Consider the following 17010-nt stretch of genomic DNA (forward strand, 5'->3'; position numbering starts at 1 on the left):
CCACGGCGAGCAGAGGACACCTGGTTCAGAGGGTCAGACCTGAGACTGCCTGAGGAGTATGTCAGGAATCTGGACCAGCAGATCCTGAACACACCAGCTGACTGTCAGACCGAGGAGCTGAGGTTTTAACGTCTCAGTGTTTGAACGCTGCCTCCTCCTGAGAGCACGGAGACGGTTTGGGAGCAGGTCGCAGCAGATGGTCAGACGAGCTCCTCTGTTCCTCCTGGGAGCCACGCTGTCTGTGCAGGAATGTGCTCTGTGTGACCTCTGACCTCTGCGGTGTGAAGGAAAACGCTGACTGTAAGTTTGAGGTGATGGTTGGTGTTACACACGAGGAAAATCACAACACGGGGGCCGCGTTGGTGGAGGTTGTTTCCTCTAATCTGAGGGGTTTGGAAACAAATATCCTGACGTAATAATTTCACAGAGGTATCCCACACTGGAGCAGAAAATAACAGCTTTATTTTTTATCTTTAAGATATAAAAGGAAAAGTCAGTGCACTAAAGTAAGCTCTTTAGAAACCAGGAGGAATAATCAAATGTTGCTGGCAAGTTTTTCACTCATCATGAAACAGACTGAAATTAACAGTGAAGCCTCTCTACGGCCGACAAAAGCAAACAAGTCAGACAAAACTACTTTTTCTGCTGCAAATATGATCAGACCATAATAAATCTGACTAAACACACATTTTGCTAACGTACAGGAAACAAGCAAAGATGTAATCACTTTGTCCACAGGTGGCGCCAAAAAGGTGCTAAACAAAAAATCCACACAGGAGCTTTAATACTTCAAAATATGGTTCAGCTTTTTAGGAAACTTTAGATTCAACAGAGCATTTTCGATGTTATAAACTCCAGATGTATGTTTTTCATCAAACTGTCCCTCTGCTACCAGTTCACAGTGGCAGCTGGTGGAGTTTTATCCAGGGGGGGCTATGACTACAAAACAGACATATGCTAATAAGCAAACGAGCTAGGGTATCACACCTGTGTTTTTACATCAACGAAAACAAAAAAAAAGTCTAATCACTTCCTGACTCTACCTCCACACATATTTTACAATCCCTGAAAAAAATACACGAGAACAGCAGCTGTCAATCATCGTTAAACGTTACGTAAAACCTCGTTTTTAAGCTCGTATAACTAATGAAAACAAAACTTTTCAGAAAAAAGAGGACTTGGATACAAGACAGCCAAATGATATCTTCAAATCACCACAACAATCAGACGTGAGAAACATTTCTACCAGGTGGATTAATTTTTTAAAGTTTGACCACAGCCCATCTGGAATGACTGGGGAGATGGATTTTTAAACCTATACTGCAGCCAGCCACCAGGGGGAGCAGTTTTTGTGGAGACCTCACTTCAAGCCAAGCAAGATGACGTCCAATTTTTTTTACAGTCTATGCATTTTACATCTCCGTCTGATCGTCTCCTACTCCTACCAATCTCCTACCAATCAGATAACGCAGATGAATTAAACTGCTGCATCATGAAATATATATTATTCATTGTGCAAATATAAATTTATATAAATATATACATATGGTTTAGGACATTATATTTTATTATTTCTTTTTCTTTTTTAATGTCTCATTCTTCAACGTAATGTTGACGGTATTGACGGTGGGGCGGCACCCTAGCGCCCTCTATTGGCCAGCCTCCACTGCCACTTCAGTAGATTTACACAGATTTACAGCTGAAAACAAATCCCTTTTCCTCTATCCCTGTTTTTATTTTTGGTTTGAAAATCATTTTCTTCGGCCTCTGTCTGAAACGCTGCTGTCTCTTTAAGGCTCCCACTCCACAAACCCCCTTCCATCTGATTGGCCTGTTCTCTGGAGGCCTGTGACAGACAGACCTTGGTGTTTGAGGCCCACTCTTTAATGTGCGTAATGTGACCTGATCTTCAAAAGATCTCATGCTTAATTTATTTTTATTTTATTTATTTTATTTTATTTATTTTATTTATTTTATTTATTTTATTTTATTTTATTTTATTTTATTTTATTTTGTTAATTTTATTTCATTTATTTTATTTTATTTATTTTATTTCATTTATTTTATTTTATTTTATTTTATTTTATTTTGTTAATTTTATTTCATTTATTTTATTTTATTTATTTTATTTCATTTATTTTATTTTATTTTATTTTATTTTATTTTATTTTATTTATTTTATTTTATTTTATTTTATTTTATTTATTTATTTTATTTATTTTATGCTGGGCGTCATGATCAGTTTTCTGACAGACTCAGGGATTTCAACATGTGAATAGGGAGAGCAGGTTTTCTTTCCAACCAAAAACTCCACCAGCTGATTTCACTGATTAGTCCCTGGCAGGAGTTTAAGATCTCTGAGGTAGAAGTTTAAAACTCGTTAATCATGAATCCAGCATCGTTTCTCTGTGTCTGTGTTTGAAGTTTGAGAAAGCAGAGTCCTCCCTCTGTGAGTCGGTGTGAACGGCAGCTCCCTCAGAGTGTGATCAGCTGATTTATCTCCTTCATCCTCTGCCAGCAGCTCTCAGAGCAGCAGATTGTGATGACACCTCATGTTTTGATTAACGGAGGTTGGCTGTGACCACAGACACGCCTCCTTCACAAACAAGTTGAATAGCTTCAGAGTATTTTTACACGCGTGTGCTGAACGCTCAGAGAGATGAGCTCACACCCTCTCTCTGGAGAGAAGAGGGAAACGGGAAAGCAGTCAGTGAGAGGAAACAATGAACTGAAAAAACATGGAGCTTCACAGACACTGAGGACAAACTGTCACCTCCACAGCCACACCTACGCTGTAAAATCTGAATTCTTATCAAGTGTTTTTGTCTGATTTTCAGTAGAAAATTTTTAATTTTTAAATCTTTTTAGGCTCAACCTGAGCCACATTCACCTGACCAGTCCAGAAAATGTCTGATTTCAGGTTATTTAAAGACTAAATGAGCTCTGAATTGTTGTAACAAGTAAAACAAAATCTGCCAAAGGAAGAGGAGAAATTTGCTTGAAACTTGATTAACGTCTTAAATCAAGAAACTTTCTCTTCTTCCATTGGCAGATTTTTCTTACTTGTCACAGCAATTCAGAGCTCACTTTTCCCTTTAAATAACTAAAAACAAGACTTTTTTTCTGGACTGATTTTTCCAGGACAGCAGCAGATCTCTGCAGGTTAAAGCTCAGAATAAAAAGGTTGAAGTGTTTTTTGTTTTTTTTTGTAAATTATGAAACTTTGAGCCCTGTTAAAAATCAAAGCTGCTGCAAAAATAAAAACAGAAAGTATGAATGACTGAAAGGACAGTGTTAGTGTCATGTCTCTGTGGATAAACCCAGATTAGAGAGCAGATTAGGATGACAGAGACCAGCATGCAGAGCAGGTAGACGTTGATGAAGGACACAGCACCTTTCATGACGATCTCATCTGTTAAAAAAAAATCTGCAAGTGGAAGAAGAGAAAAGTTAATTGTATCAAGACATTATTCTAGTTTCAAGCCAGATTTTTTTTTACTTGTTTCAGCAATCCAGACCTCGTTTTGTCTTTAAATAACTTGAAATCTGATATTTTTCTGGACTGCTCAGGTGAAAAAGACATTTTCTACTCAAAATAAGACAAAAACACTTGATAAGATTTAATTTTTTTTGCTGTGTACTTTTCATATTTTTCTCTTGTGTCAGTGTTTCCTGTTTTTTGGTTGCAGTTTTTTTTAGATTTACATTTCCTTTACGTTGTTGTGCTCTCGTTTTTTGTTGTCATGTTGTCTTTTCTTGTTGTTGTGTTTTGCACTTCAGGGCCTCCGTAGTTTTCATTAAACTGATCTTACAATCAGCAGGAATTTGTGTAAACATTCCCAGAAATCCAAGTTGTGTATCTGTCAGTTTTTATATCCATCAGTGACTCAGTGGTGCTGATGGACGCTGAGCGGTTGAGGAGATGTTTCTCTTAGTTTCGTAAAGTGAAGCGTTCAGAGCACAGAGAGGATCTGACGTGAAGACGCTCAGCTTCAAGTTCTTAGTTTTTGTTTTGTCTTCATCAGATCAGGATGAGTTCAGTTTGTTTTCAGTCAGTTTTCTGCAGCAGATGGCTCTCTCCTCTGGTTTCTGATTGGTGCTGAGGTTTAAACTTGACCTACTCCCCTCAGCAGACACACACGGCGCGATCCACGGCGCGATCCACGGCGCGATCCACGGCGCGATCCACGGCGCGATCCACGGCGCGATCCACGCCTGGAAACGCTCCAGTCCAGGATGTTTGTGTCTCCGTTCGGCCTTTTCTCGGATGCTGCTGGTTTTAATCAAACTGTTTCTCAGACGTGCTCGTGTTAATGACGCTGAGGTGGATTCCTGTTGGAGTAGGTGGTTGCAGATGTGGTCAGACAGGATGTGATGTCATACACAGGAGGTCGTAGACAGGTCTGAGCTGACATTATGGAAACTGTATGGTTTGCTGAAGTGTGTGTGTGTGCGTGGTCCAGGCCTGAGGCTCGATCTGAGCAGTAAATATGAACCACCTGGAGATGATGGAGGACAGACGCCGGCTGCTCCTCCTGAAATAAATCATGGACAACAAGAGCAACAAGAGCAGCAATACAGAAAAATACACACATTTATTTCTGGCCACATAAAGTTTCAGCTGTTTGGGATTTTAAAAATAATAATCATTTTTTTTCTTTGGAGAGTCTAATCACTTCCTGACTCTACCTCCAGACATATTTTACAATCCCTGAAAAAAAGACACAAGAACGTCAGCTGTCAATCATCGTTAGACGTGATGTAAAACCTCATTTTTAACCTCGTATAACTAATGAAAGCAAAACTTTTCAGAACAAAGAGGACTTGGATACAAGACAGCCAAATGATATCTTCAAATCACCACAACAATCAGACGTGAGAAACATTTCTACCAGGTGGATTCATTTTTTAAAGTTTGACCACAGCCCATCTGGAATGACTGGGAGATGGATTTTTTGACCTGTACTGCAGCCAGCCACCAGGGGGAGCAGTCTATTTACAGGCTATGGTTGCCACACTGAAAGTTTAATGCTCAAAACAGAGCATGACGCCAGTGTTGACACGGCAACGGTGGTGGCGATGTTGCAGAAAAAATCCACTCAGCAGTTTCTGTTTAAGGTTGACTAAAATGCAGATTCAGTGTAAACAAGAGGCTGAAACTCAACAATATCTCAGTGTTTCATCCTCTAACTGGTGTCGTGAAAACGGCCCCTGAAGGCGTCTGGTGGATGATCACAGGAAGGTTGGAGTAAAGAGCAACAGGAGAGAGATGGAGCAAAGGTTAAAACAAAAACCTGCCAAGGCAAGAGACACATCTTTATGCCAGTGGGTGATGGTGCTCATGGGAAATGGAGTCTTTATCAGAGCTGTTGCTGATACCTGACCCTGAGCCAATAATAAGCAACGTGTGGTTTTTATTTGTTAAATGTAGAAAAAAATGAGGATTTTTTTTCAAACACTGGAAGGCATGAACTTTATTCGTACACAGAAAGTTTTTCTTCTTTTACGTCATTTTGTCATGATAGAGAAAACTTGATTTCAGTTTGTTGAGACACTTTTGCTCCACTTTTTATTTCCAGTTTCATGATTTTGGTGATTAAACCTCTGGGTTTCTGATTTGCAGCTGGTATTAACTGTGTGTTGAGCTGGTTGCTAACGCTCCTCCATGCACCCTGAGGAGCGAGGAATGTCCTACTTTCTCCGTCGGTGTGATTATCAGTAATCCTCCTGTTTATTTAGAACAAAACAAAATCTCCAGCCCTAAGGAGCTTTGAGGAAAAAAATGAAAGGAAAGAGCAAAGTTCAGGATTTTTGGAGGGTTTAAAATGATCCATCTCAGTGAGAGTAAAACAACAAGGTGCTGTTGTTTAGACCTCTGTAAAAACTCCTCAGAGCCTCTGAGCTCCTGTGGGGGCGGAGCCTGATGCAGACCCAGCTTCAGGTCAACAGTAAACCCTGGAGGCTGGTCTGACTGGTTACCCAGGCTGAGGTATGTCTGTGGATGAGCTCAGGAGGCTGGAGGGCGGGGACACTTCAGGAGGAGCGGTGTGTCCAGATTAATCCATCGTGTGACTAATGAGTGTTTCCGTCTTTCTTCCTGTGGTTAATTAGAGTTAATTAGCCTAATGAGTCATTTTTCTGTTGTGTAACACTAACCTTAAAATCATACCTCGGTTTTATTTAGTCTCCTCTAAACTATTACTTCATCTTAAAATAAAAACAGGCTGCTCTCCATGATGCAGACGTAGCGCTGTTAGCCTAGCGGTGGCGCCCCATGTACAGAGGCTGAAGGCCTCAGGTGTCGCCTTCTCTGCCCCCCCCACACTTCTGATCCTCATTTATCTCACTACAGAGTGAAACCCCACAAAATATGAGCTAAGAAACAAGACTGATGACATCACAGCTCACCTGTCCCTCAGGTGTCTCTGATCCAGATGATCAGTGGTCAGTTTCCTGCAGCGTCATCAAGCTCTGCTCCAGCCTGATAACGAGCTGATCATTTGAATCAGGTGTGCTGGAGGAGGGTAACGTCTAAAACATGCAGGGCAGGGGGTCCTCAGGACCAGGACTGGGAAACACTGATTTACAGTGACTGACCACCTTGATGAGCATTGTTCAGACTGAGGGAGGACGATGGATATTTGAAAAGAGGAACATGTGAACTCTACACAGAGAGGTGTTCATCAGGCCCAGGAAATCAAACCAGAAACGGCACCAACCACTGCACCCCACGGCTCTGCAGTAAGGTATGAGTTTAGACCAAGGGTCTTCAACCTGTGGCTCTGGAGCCTCATGCGGCCCTGTGACTCCTTTGTAGTAGCTCCTTGAAGCTTTAAAAGATGATATTAAAATTAAGAATTTTATTTTTCTTACAGAGGTGCCGGCTTAAAAAACCCGCTTGATATGTGGCAAGTTATAAGCAAACAACAACAGTTTGAGCAATATTATCAAAATATGTTATCAAATTCAAGTGTACTTAAAATATTACAATTCAAATCAACATGTCAACTTTTTAAAAGTTTTTGCAAATTATTAGAATTTATTTTTTTTTCATCTTTTTTTTCAAATTTATTTAATTTCAATTTTTATAATTTTCTCAGATTTTTGCAATTTGAAAATTTTTATCATTCTTTCAAATGTACTAAATTCCATTTTTAAAAGTTTTTGCAAATTTTTAGAATTCAATATTTGTATCAGTTTTTTTTAATTCATCAAATTCCATTTTTAAAAGTTTTTGCAAATTTTTAGAATTTAAATTTTTTCATCATTTTTTTTTTAATTTATTAAATTGTAATTTTTATAAGTTTCTCAGATTTTTGCAATTGGAAATTTTTTTTTATCATTTTTTCAAATATATTAAATTCCATTTGAAAAAGTTTTTGCAAATTTTTAGAATTTAAAAATTTTCATCAATTTTTCCAAAATAATCAGATTTTTATTTTTAAAAGTTTTTGCATATTTTAAGTATTTGAAAATTTTCATCAATGCTTTTCAAAATAATTAAATCTTCATTTTTTAAAAGTGTTTGCAAATTTTTGGAATTTGAAATTTTTATCAGTTTTTTCAAATTATTAAATTCCATTTTTATTTATAAATTTGCACATTTTTAAATTCCAAAGTTTTTTTTATGTTTTTTTGCAGATGTATTAAAAGTAAAAAAAACTAAGCCATAGTGTGTACAACTTTATAACTTCAAAAAACTTCTTGTTTAGATAATTATTCACTAAATTTAACTATAGAACTACATACACATACACATACATACACTATTTTGTCTTTATTGTGGAGATAAAACAGATTTTGTTGCCCCTGAATGACTCTAATCCAACTGAGCAGAGGAAAACTGGCTTCTTTGACAGTAAAGGTTGCGGACCCATGGTGAAGAATGTATCATGGGTTAAATTAAATTTCAGGATTAAAATTTCTCAGAAACCAGGGGCGCTGATGTGTTTTTTTTAACTATACTATATTCAGATTCATTGGTCTTCTCTTTCTGCATGTTGCCTCACAAACTTAGTAACTTATATTTTCAAGCTGAACCCAATGAGCCTGAAAAACAAAAAATCTGAGAACAAAACTAATACCTGAGTTAGCATCCATGGTATCTTTCTCTTTCCAGACCCCTGGAGTCGACTCTCCACAAAAAGATCTGTACTATTGGAAAAACAAGATGTGATAAAACCACAGAAGAACTTCACACTTTGTCTTAAAAATGTGACAAATCTGATTTATTAGTTTAACGTACAATGAGTTTAATACTTTCCTCTTGTGTCAACATAACATACATTCCAGCTCTCAACATCAGCCGTGCTCAGATCAACACTCACAGCCCACAGCGAGTCCTCCATCCTCACAGCACTTCACTCTAAATGCTTTAAAAACCAAGAGTCTGACCATGAAACACCAGTTCACAGGAGACCAGAACAGATCGGAGAGAAAGACGGAGCCAAAATTAAAATTCACATTCTTATTGTCAATCTTAGTTCATTTAAAATGACCCTGAGCAATAATCAGTGTAAACATTTCTACATTCGCTCCAAAATCAAAGGATGGAGAAAAGAAAAGTCTGTGCGTCTCCTCCTCCTCCTCCACGGGGATCTCCTCTTTCCTCACCAAACGTGACCTCCTCCTATAGGCGTGCTGGTGCTCCTGTTTCACTGATGTATGTAGCTGTGCAAACATCACGCCAACGCTCACTCCATCACGAGGATTCCTCCGTCTGGGTCTCTTCTTACTGATGCAGAAACACTTGGATCATAAACGGGTTTACGCTGCGTTCAGAGGCTCCAGCAGCAGATATGTGGAAGCTGGTCTGCATACGAGGAGGAGGAGGAGGAGGAGGAGGAAGCAGCGTGCTAAGGGAAGGACAGAGCACAGCAGAGGTCGGTCTGAGCCAGGCTCTGGATCAGTCTGCTCCACTCCGCCCTCTTCTGAGTGATGTAGGCCGGCGTGATGACCTGCGCTGGAAGACGAGGCGAGCCCTCCACCCTGACCTTCTCACATAAGGCCTCAGCGATGCAGATCACGTACATGCCGCAGTCGTAGCTGTTCTGCTGCGACGGGCAGGGCTCCTCCACGAACAGAGCTTTCCTCCCCGCGCCCAGGAAGGCCTCCAGCTTGCTGGCGATGCGCCGCGCGTGCAGAGAGTTGCTCCCGTTCTGAGAGTCATAGTGAGCAAAGTGGTTGGAGGTGTGATGGTAGACCAGGAGGCTCCAGTGCGACCCCCCGGCGCTCTGGTTCGAGTTGTCGTTTACGGCGAGGAAGACCCAGTGACGAGAGGCGAGGTCCAGCGGCTCCAGGAACACGGCCAGCTCGTCAGGACAGGAAGCACACTTGATGAACTGGGTGACTTCTGGGCTGATGAAGGTGATGGAGTCTCCCAGGACTCTGAAACGCTCTGCAGCGAAGTACTCGAAGGCAAAACCGATGACCTGGTCGTTGAGCCAGTAAGGCCCCTCCAGCAGGGACACATCAGAGCGCCGCAGCAGGCTGTCCTGGTAGCTCAGCACGACAGGATCCATCCTCCACTTCTCCGAGGGTCAGTCTACAAACACAAAAAACAAACTTACTCTCATCGTTGTTGCTCCTGAAATCAAAACTTTAAACTTCAGAATAAAATATCAGGAACAGGGTGAATCATACATCCTATCAGGATGAGGGGTGAATCGTATCGAATTGGGATGGAGGGTGAATCGTATCATTTCATATCGAAAACGGGGATTAATCGTGGGCATCGTATTGGCAGGGATTCAGTGTATCCCAAATTATATCGAATCATTGGCAGGGCATCGAGATGCATATCTAATCGCCAAAGTAATGGAGTTAGCCTGTTAGCATGGAGGATAACGAGGAGGTACCAAACCAAGTCCGTCACTGCTGGGGGTCAGCTCATGGTGGATGAAGCTGGATAAAAACATTGTGGCTGCTCCACCAATCAGAAGCATTCAGCTTGTAGGCCCCGCCCCCTCAAAGTTCCTGATGGCTGGTTTCAGGAACAGATTTACTGACCCTGAACTAAATTTAGACCCTGGTTCTGGTTGAAAAGCAGCTTTTAACCTCACGTCTGTAAGCTAGTTGCTCATTTTCTGCAAAATCAAACAGAAAGCCTGGTGGGTGGTTGAATTTTTTTTTTCAATTCCTTTCTCTTTCCTTTCTTGAATTTTTTTTCACTGCTCATTTACCCACGAGACCTGGCACTTTAAATGTGATTTTAATGTATTGTAAACTGTTTTATTATGATAATGTCTTTCTGTTCTTTCTTTTCCTTGAAAAGAAACAAAACAAGAAGAACAGACTCCTTTGAATATTATACTTGTATTTTAATTAACCTGTTTGTTTTATATTTTAGCTGGGGGGACTACCAATGGAAATTAGCTTGGCAGCTAGATTTGGGTACATTTACATTTTATTTTATTTTTTTAAAGTGTGTATGAATGTACATTGTCCCTCCCTATCAAATAAACTAAATTACAATTACAATTACAATTAAACACTTTGAAGGTGACATTTATGATTCTCTGACAATACAATTCCAACATAACCATTTCCCTCAAGCAATAGATTAGAAATATTTCCTCATTAATGAAAATAACTGCCTTCACCTGAGGCAGAATGTTAGCAACAGTCTGTATCTGTTTTAATGTAAACATTTGGTGTGAGGTGTTGCAGTTTTCTCACAGAAAAGGTGATAAATAGAAACTTAAATGAAGCTCTGACAGCATGTTATTCATGGGATGTTTCCTTAAACCTGTATGAGTGTGAATGCAGACACAAACTGTCAGTTATGCACTTTAAAAAGGGTCAAACTCAGACCAACATGTTACCCTGAGCTGCCGGTGTGAAGCCAGAGACAGGTGTTACACTGAGACACTTCCCCTGCTCTGCAGAAACTCAGACACTTCATGGTGTTGGTGCCACTGCAGAGTGTCACATTACTGCAATGCGTTTACTTCACGGTTTTTTTCCAGCAGGCAGCTGCTGGACTGAAATAGTCTTTACATTTAGCATGAGCTAGCTCCCCACAGCTTTACCGCCACGCGAAGCTGCTAAACTCAGCGTACCCGCGGTTTGAGCCCCGAAAACGTCGCCCACAGACGGTCACATAACATCACTGCAGGTTGAGTCAATGTCCATACCTGTAAACGACACATTCACATCAAAAGAAGCAGGAAACTGCAGCCGTGTCCCTCATTGCGATGACAACGTTAGAGGATGACGTCAGCGCCTGCGACACGTTCCGCGGGCTGGACACGTTCAAACCGGTAGCGGTTTGTTTCATTACGTGGGGCGAGCTTTGAAACGGCTTCAATCGACAGTCAGAGAGGAGGGAGGAAAGACGAGCTGACAGATAAAAACATTTAGACTAATAAAACTTTTTATTGCCTCTAATGTACTAAAAATTAAAGACTCGATGCTGTTTAACAAACATAAAAAGTGTGTGGTGTTCACAGTGTAAACAGCTACCGTGTGATGTAGTGTCTACTTCCTGGTATTTCGTTACAGCCTTGGAGGCGTTCACGTCCCTGTAGGATGCTCGGAGTTTCAAGCTATTACAAGAATAGAATAGAATAGAAAAGAATAGAACTTTATTTGACATTGTAAGTAGTACAACGAAATTAATTTTAATTATTTTTTAATTATTAATTTATCATTATTTATTATTTAAAATTATTTATTTTTCAATAATCATTTAATTATTTAATATTATATTTATATGTATTACCTACCTTCCTATCACCTTCCTACCTTCAAATGTAAATATCCCACTATGCTGTAAATATTCCTGATGCACATTTTATCCCAGCCCTTTTTTTTTTTTTTTACACCTACATCTATTTTATTTATCTTTTTTTTTATTGTGTCATGTCTATATGTCATGTTTGTCTCTACCTCCTTGTACTAGAGAAAACAACTGTCGGATTCCTTGTATGTGTTGCATACTTGGCAATAAAATCCGATTCTGATTATTCATTATCATTTACTATAATATTTCAAAATTGTAATAAATATTGTATTACTTTTTTACTTGCTTAAATACAACTACAATTTTTTTTTATTTATTTATTTTTATTTCATTTTTTTAAGTAACCTTTATTTAACCAGGCTGGTCCCGCTGAGATGAATAGCTTAAACAGAAACCTGGGCAAAACAGACAGCAGCAAACAAATACAATGGCTCCAGACACAGACACACACAGAGAAAAAATTCAATTAATAAGCACTTTTTCATTTAAGATGGTCTTTCATTTTGGATTAGAGGAAAATCAGCATCTCAGTTTCAATTTATTCTGAGTTAATTTTCAGGTAAAAAGCTACCAAGTCTTTACCTTACATTTTGTTTTAATGAAAAAATAAAGCAGGGATCTGCCATTTAGTAGAACATATCATGTAAAGAAACTCATTTGTGGGCCTCAGATTTTTTACCAGCATTTTCAAAGGTTGAATCTTGCCAACAAAATAATCAGGTGCCTTTTATTTTTCAACGAGTGGAGATTTCTGTTACTTTAAGAGCCAGTAATTCCGAGGCTACTTGAACGTATGACACTCAGAGCATGTGGATAGGGCTTGCAAAGATGGCGCCCTGTGTATTCCAATGTAAAAGCCCTCTACGCTTCACGCGTCTGCGTCTTGGTGCTAACGCGCATGCGCAGTGGTGGTGCCCTTCCCTGGACGGGACGGACCAGCGCTCAGAGAAACATGTTCAGCGTTAGGAGCGGTTAGTTGTTAAAGTATCATCATAAGGAGGAAAATCTCTTCTCATCACGTTGAGCTCTGATGTTGTCGTCCCCTGCTGGTCCGGAGGCTGGTCTGCGCATAGGGTCTGCGTCCTCCCCCTCTACGTTAAATCCCCGCCCAGGAGCGGCGTGACCGCGCAGTGCGCGTCCATGAGTGGCCGCACTGATTAGCAAGGCAGAGCAGAGTTTCCAGCGACCGTCAGCGATCCGCGGAGGACTGTTTTATTAATCACATCCAAACTGCGAACACGCACGGATACTAATGCACGAGTTTCCGGCACGGACGTGAATTTTGTGGAGTTTTTTCCCGGAGGCGACCAGAAGAAGTGAAGAGGAAACAACTGAAATCAGTGGGAATGCAGGGAATTAAATAGAGACTTAAGCGTTTTGTGTGGCTACAAGTGTGTGTGGCTCTGCAACCCCGTCCGGAGAGGAGAGACCAAACTTGGATCCCACTTTGCGCTTGGTTTGGAGGTAAGAGAGAGGTGGTGGTGGAGATCCGGGGGCTGTGGGGTGGAAGCAGCCGATGGATCAAGAAACTTGCTCTTTTAATCTGCTGAGATTTGCAGGATCGGGTTTCTGTGGCGATGCTTTCAAGGTGTGTGTGTGCTCAGTCTGCGCCGTTCAATGAGTTGTCACAGTAAGAGGTGTGTGTGTGTGTGTGTGTAGTTGAAAAGTTAGTGTTGCTGCTCAGTGTCATGTTATTCAACAGACTATCACTACACACTGCTGGCTTCACACATTACCCCCTCAAAAAAAGGTGGAACTGCCCTTTAAACAGCCTGAATTTAATTAACTTTACACTTCTTTGTGTCATTCACGGATTTTTCCGGGATCATATCTCTGTGAGCAGTTTGTTTTGAATCAGATGGTGTGGTTGATGTTTAGGAGCAGTCACTCTGAAGTTTTAAGGAATAATCTAAAGTTAAAGAGGAATAATCTGAAATTTGAAGGAATAATCTGAAGTTTGGAGGAATAATCTGAAGTTTCGAGGAATGATCTGAAGTTTCGAGGAATAATCTGACGTTAAAGAGGAATAATCTGAAGTTTCGAGGAATATTCTGAAGTTTGGAGGAGTAATCTGAAGTTTCGAGGAATAATCTAAAGTTAAAGAGGAATAATCTGAAGTTTGGATGAATAATCTGAAGTAAAGGGGGAATAATCTGAAGTTAAAGGGGAATAATCTGAAGTTTCGAGGAATAATCTGAAGTTTGGCGTTTGAAGGAATAATCTGAAGTTTCGAGGAATAATCTGAAGTTAAAGAGGAATAATCTGAAGTTAAAGAGGAATAATCTGAAGTTTGAAGTTTGGAGGAATAATCTGAAGTTTGGAGGAATAATCTGAAGTTAAAGAGGAACAATCTGAAGTTAAAGAGGAATAATCTGAAGTTAAAGAGGAACAATCTGAAGTTAAAGAGGAATAATCTGAAGTTAAAGAGGAATAATCTGAAGTTATGAGGAATAATCTGAAGTTTAGAGGAATAATCTGAAGTTTGGAGGAATAATCTGAAGTTAAAGAGGAATAATCTGAAGTTAAAGAGGAATAAACTGAAGTTAAAGAGGAATAATCTGAAGTTTGGAGGAATAATCTGAAGTTTGGAGGAATAATCTGAAGTTAATGAGGAATAATCTGAAGTTTGGAGGAATAATCTGAAGTTAAAGAGGAATAATCTGAAGTTTTGAGGAATAATCTGAAGTTAAAGAGGAATAATCTGAAGTTAAAGAGGAATAATCTGAAGTTTTGAGGAATAATCTGAAGTTAAAGAGGAATAATCTGAAGTTTTGAGGAATAATCTGAAGTTAAAGAGGAATAATCTGAGAGCAGCTGATCAGATAACTTATCCATGTCTTCTCTGTAACAAGCTGCTTCATCAGGGAGCTGTATCAATCTGTGCCGTGTTGTGAGCTCTAGCTGCAGCTGCAGGGTGGAGTAAAGGTTTCCATGTATTATTCAGTGGAGGTCAGACAATGCAGCTCATAATGCAGTGAAGGCAGGACAGAGAGGAGCAGCTGAGAGGGAGCAGGGAGCAGGGAGGTCTGATGGGGTGAAGGAGCTGCTGAATCATGGCTGCAGGTCTCAGTGGACTCAGTGGACTCAGTGGACTGGGTCTGGTCTGGCAGATCTCTCCCTGCAGAGGATGCTTTAAAGGACGCTGGTGTTTCTGAGTTCAGGTGTAGACTTTGGTTTGGATTAAGTTTGTGCTCCTTTGGATGAATTTAGAATCACAGCTCTTTAATCTCTGATAATCTGTCAGTGCTGAACATTTTTTGTACGTGCACTGTGTTTACAGCTGTGGTTGTTTTTAAAAGTGCTCTATAAATGAAGTTGGAGTGGTTCATGATTGTTTCTGGAGCTGTGGATGCTCCAACTTTGATCCAACTCTTTAACTGCTACCGCTGAGACCACCTGCTTTTCTCCTGATGCGATTGTTTTACGATATCCGGGGTGCAGATTGTGATTCTTTAGTATTTCTGTTTTTGTGATTTTCAGTTCCTTTTTTTATACAACATCTGAAAAAGTTTCTTTCTTTATCTTTTTTATTGATTTATTTGACAGGGACCATGTGCAAATACATTAATCTTTCAATAGAAAAGATGCTTTGTACCAGATTCAGCAAATGATAATTTCCATCTGCAGTCCCTGGACAGGTTCACAACAATCACAATGCAACTACATAACTGTTTATGTTAAAAACTATCACAAAACACCATACATTAGCTCATTTTAAATTAACATAGCAAAGGCAGAGGATCTTTTTAGGACAGCACAGTTTCTGTGAGCTGTCGAGCCAGATGTTGGGGTTGTTTGCTCAGAGTAAAGTTGAACAAATTCTTTTAATGGAGGTGGAGCAATGTTATTGACAATTTTAAAGATATTTCATAAGTTTGTGAATGAAATTAAATTGTCAAAACTTAATATTTTGTACCTGCTGAGAATATTGCAATGATGATAACGAAGAGGTTTAATGATGATGTCTGCAGACTTTATCAGGAGCCAAACTTTCCCCACAGCACATCTCATGTGAGTCACTTTGGTAGGATTTATTCCTCTTCGATCTCTTATTGACTTTTTTTCCAACCCAGTTTATAAACAAAGACTAAAATACAGGATTTAAATTAAAAAGTAAAAAAAAAAAAAAAAAGATTTAAAAAAAGAAAAGCATCCAGATACTATGATAAATTGAGTTTTTGTCTCACCCTTTTTAACTATAAATTGATATAAAAAATCTTTAATGGTATTTAAAGATATAAAGGATATTAGTTGTGCATGTGATTAATGATAATTCAGGATGTTAAGCTCATAAATAAATATTTATCTGGTGTTTTTCAGTTAAGAAGATTAACTAGAGTGATGCTGTAACTGAAAATGTGAATTGCAACAAACTGAAAACAATCAACTTTTCTGCTTTCCACAAAATACAGAAGTACCACATTAATAATAAAACACTGTATTTATGAAGCGCTTTTTAATACAACAAACAAAGAGCTTCACAATAAAGAGTAAAAAGAGGTAAAAATGGACAGCAGACGGTAAAAACAAATAAACAAACATCCTAAATCAATAGAAGCAAGATAGAAATAAGAAATCAGGGACTGATTGTGTAAGTCTGTTTCTAAAACGACCATCTTTTAGGTAAGGACACAGAAAGTGTATCCGTCCAGCTCTTTGGTTTTTAACTTTTAATTTAATAATCACAAAGTTTTCCTCCTAACTTTAAGCTTTGCTGGAGTTTTGAGCCTTTTCAGACTCACTTTCCTCTTCACACACTTTGGAAGTTGGTAAAGTTTTGCCTGAAACTTGTTTCTACGTTTGCTTTGGATGCAGACGTGTTTGTTGATGTTTTTCAGACAGATAGTTTTTACCTGATGTTGTGTTTCTGTACCTTTAAGTCTTTGTCAGGTCGTTGTGATCAGAGTCTGCAGAGCGCTGCAGTAAATGACTCTAACTGGAGCCTGGTCCCTCCTCTGATCAGCACAGGTGATGAGAGTAAAGTGGGCCTGTCCTGCAGGAATGTGAGGGCTGAGCAGACACAGCTGCTGCAGCCTGAGAGGCGGTCGAAGCTGAGGCTCTGGCAACTGGTTCCTGTCGACATCTGACACCCAGCAGGCCCCGACAGCTCTGTGTTTCTAAAAAGACCGCGCTCAGCTCGTATCAGGCCGGTGTATCAGCAGAGAGACGGACGCAGGGGGTTGAAGGCTGAAGCTGGAGCGAACAGAGACCTGTTCAGAGTCTGCTTCCTGTCAGGGGGAAGATATGATATAAAATCACAGACTCTT

The 17010-nt window shown here is 39.7% G+C and overlaps 2 protein-coding genes across 9 annotated transcripts in view; one reads left to right on the plus strand and one right to left on the minus strand.

Annotated features, from left to right (window-relative positions):
* Positions 1 to 8212: 8212 nt before the first annotated feature.
* senp8 (SUMO peptidase family member, NEDD8 specific) lies at positions 8213 to 11452 on the minus strand. 2 transcript variants are annotated; one of them, XM_074666704.1, is made up of 2 exons: positions 11136 to 11452; positions 8213 to 9544 (listed from the first exon to the last, which is right to left on the minus strand). In XM_074666704.1, exon 2 carries the CDS (start codon positions 9519 to 9521, stop codon positions 8856 to 8858), a length of 666 nt encoding a protein of 221 aa, XP_074522805.1. In that variant the 5' UTR covers positions 9522 to 9544; positions 11136 to 11452; the 3' UTR covers positions 8213 to 8855. The 2 variants fall into 2 exon arrangements, with proteins under 2 accessions (XP_074522805.1, XP_074522806.1); XM_074666705.1 differs by lacking the exon at positions 11136 to 11452 and adding an exon at positions 10824 to 10899.
* Positions 11453 to 12854: 1402 nt separating this feature from the next.
* The window catches only part of myo9aa (myosin IXAa), a 145963-nt gene continuing 141807 nt past the window's right edge, over positions 12855 to 17010 (plus strand). For all 7 annotated transcript variants that reach the window (XM_074665794.1, XM_074665798.1, XM_074665796.1 and 4 more), the window contains exon 1: positions 12855 to 13207. The gene's annotated coding sequence lies outside the window, so the exon portion shown is untranslated. The remainder of the gene's footprint in view (positions 13208 to 17010) is intronic.

Source organism: Halichoeres trimaculatus, unplaced genomic scaffold (genome assembly GCF_033239565.1).
Source record: "Halichoeres trimaculatus isolate MK-OKI-2021-1 unplaced genomic scaffold, fHalTri1.1 fHalTri1_scaffold_3, whole genome shotgun sequence".
NCBI classification, from domain to species: domain Eukaryota; kingdom Metazoa; phylum Chordata; class Actinopteri; order Labriformes; family Labridae; genus Halichoeres; species Halichoeres trimaculatus.

Excerpts from the sequence above, each read along its gene's own strand:
- senp8 (XM_074666704.1), bottom strand. The coding sequence starts at position 9,521 with ATGGATCCTGTCGTGCTGAGCTACCAGGACAGCCTGCTGCGGCGCTCT.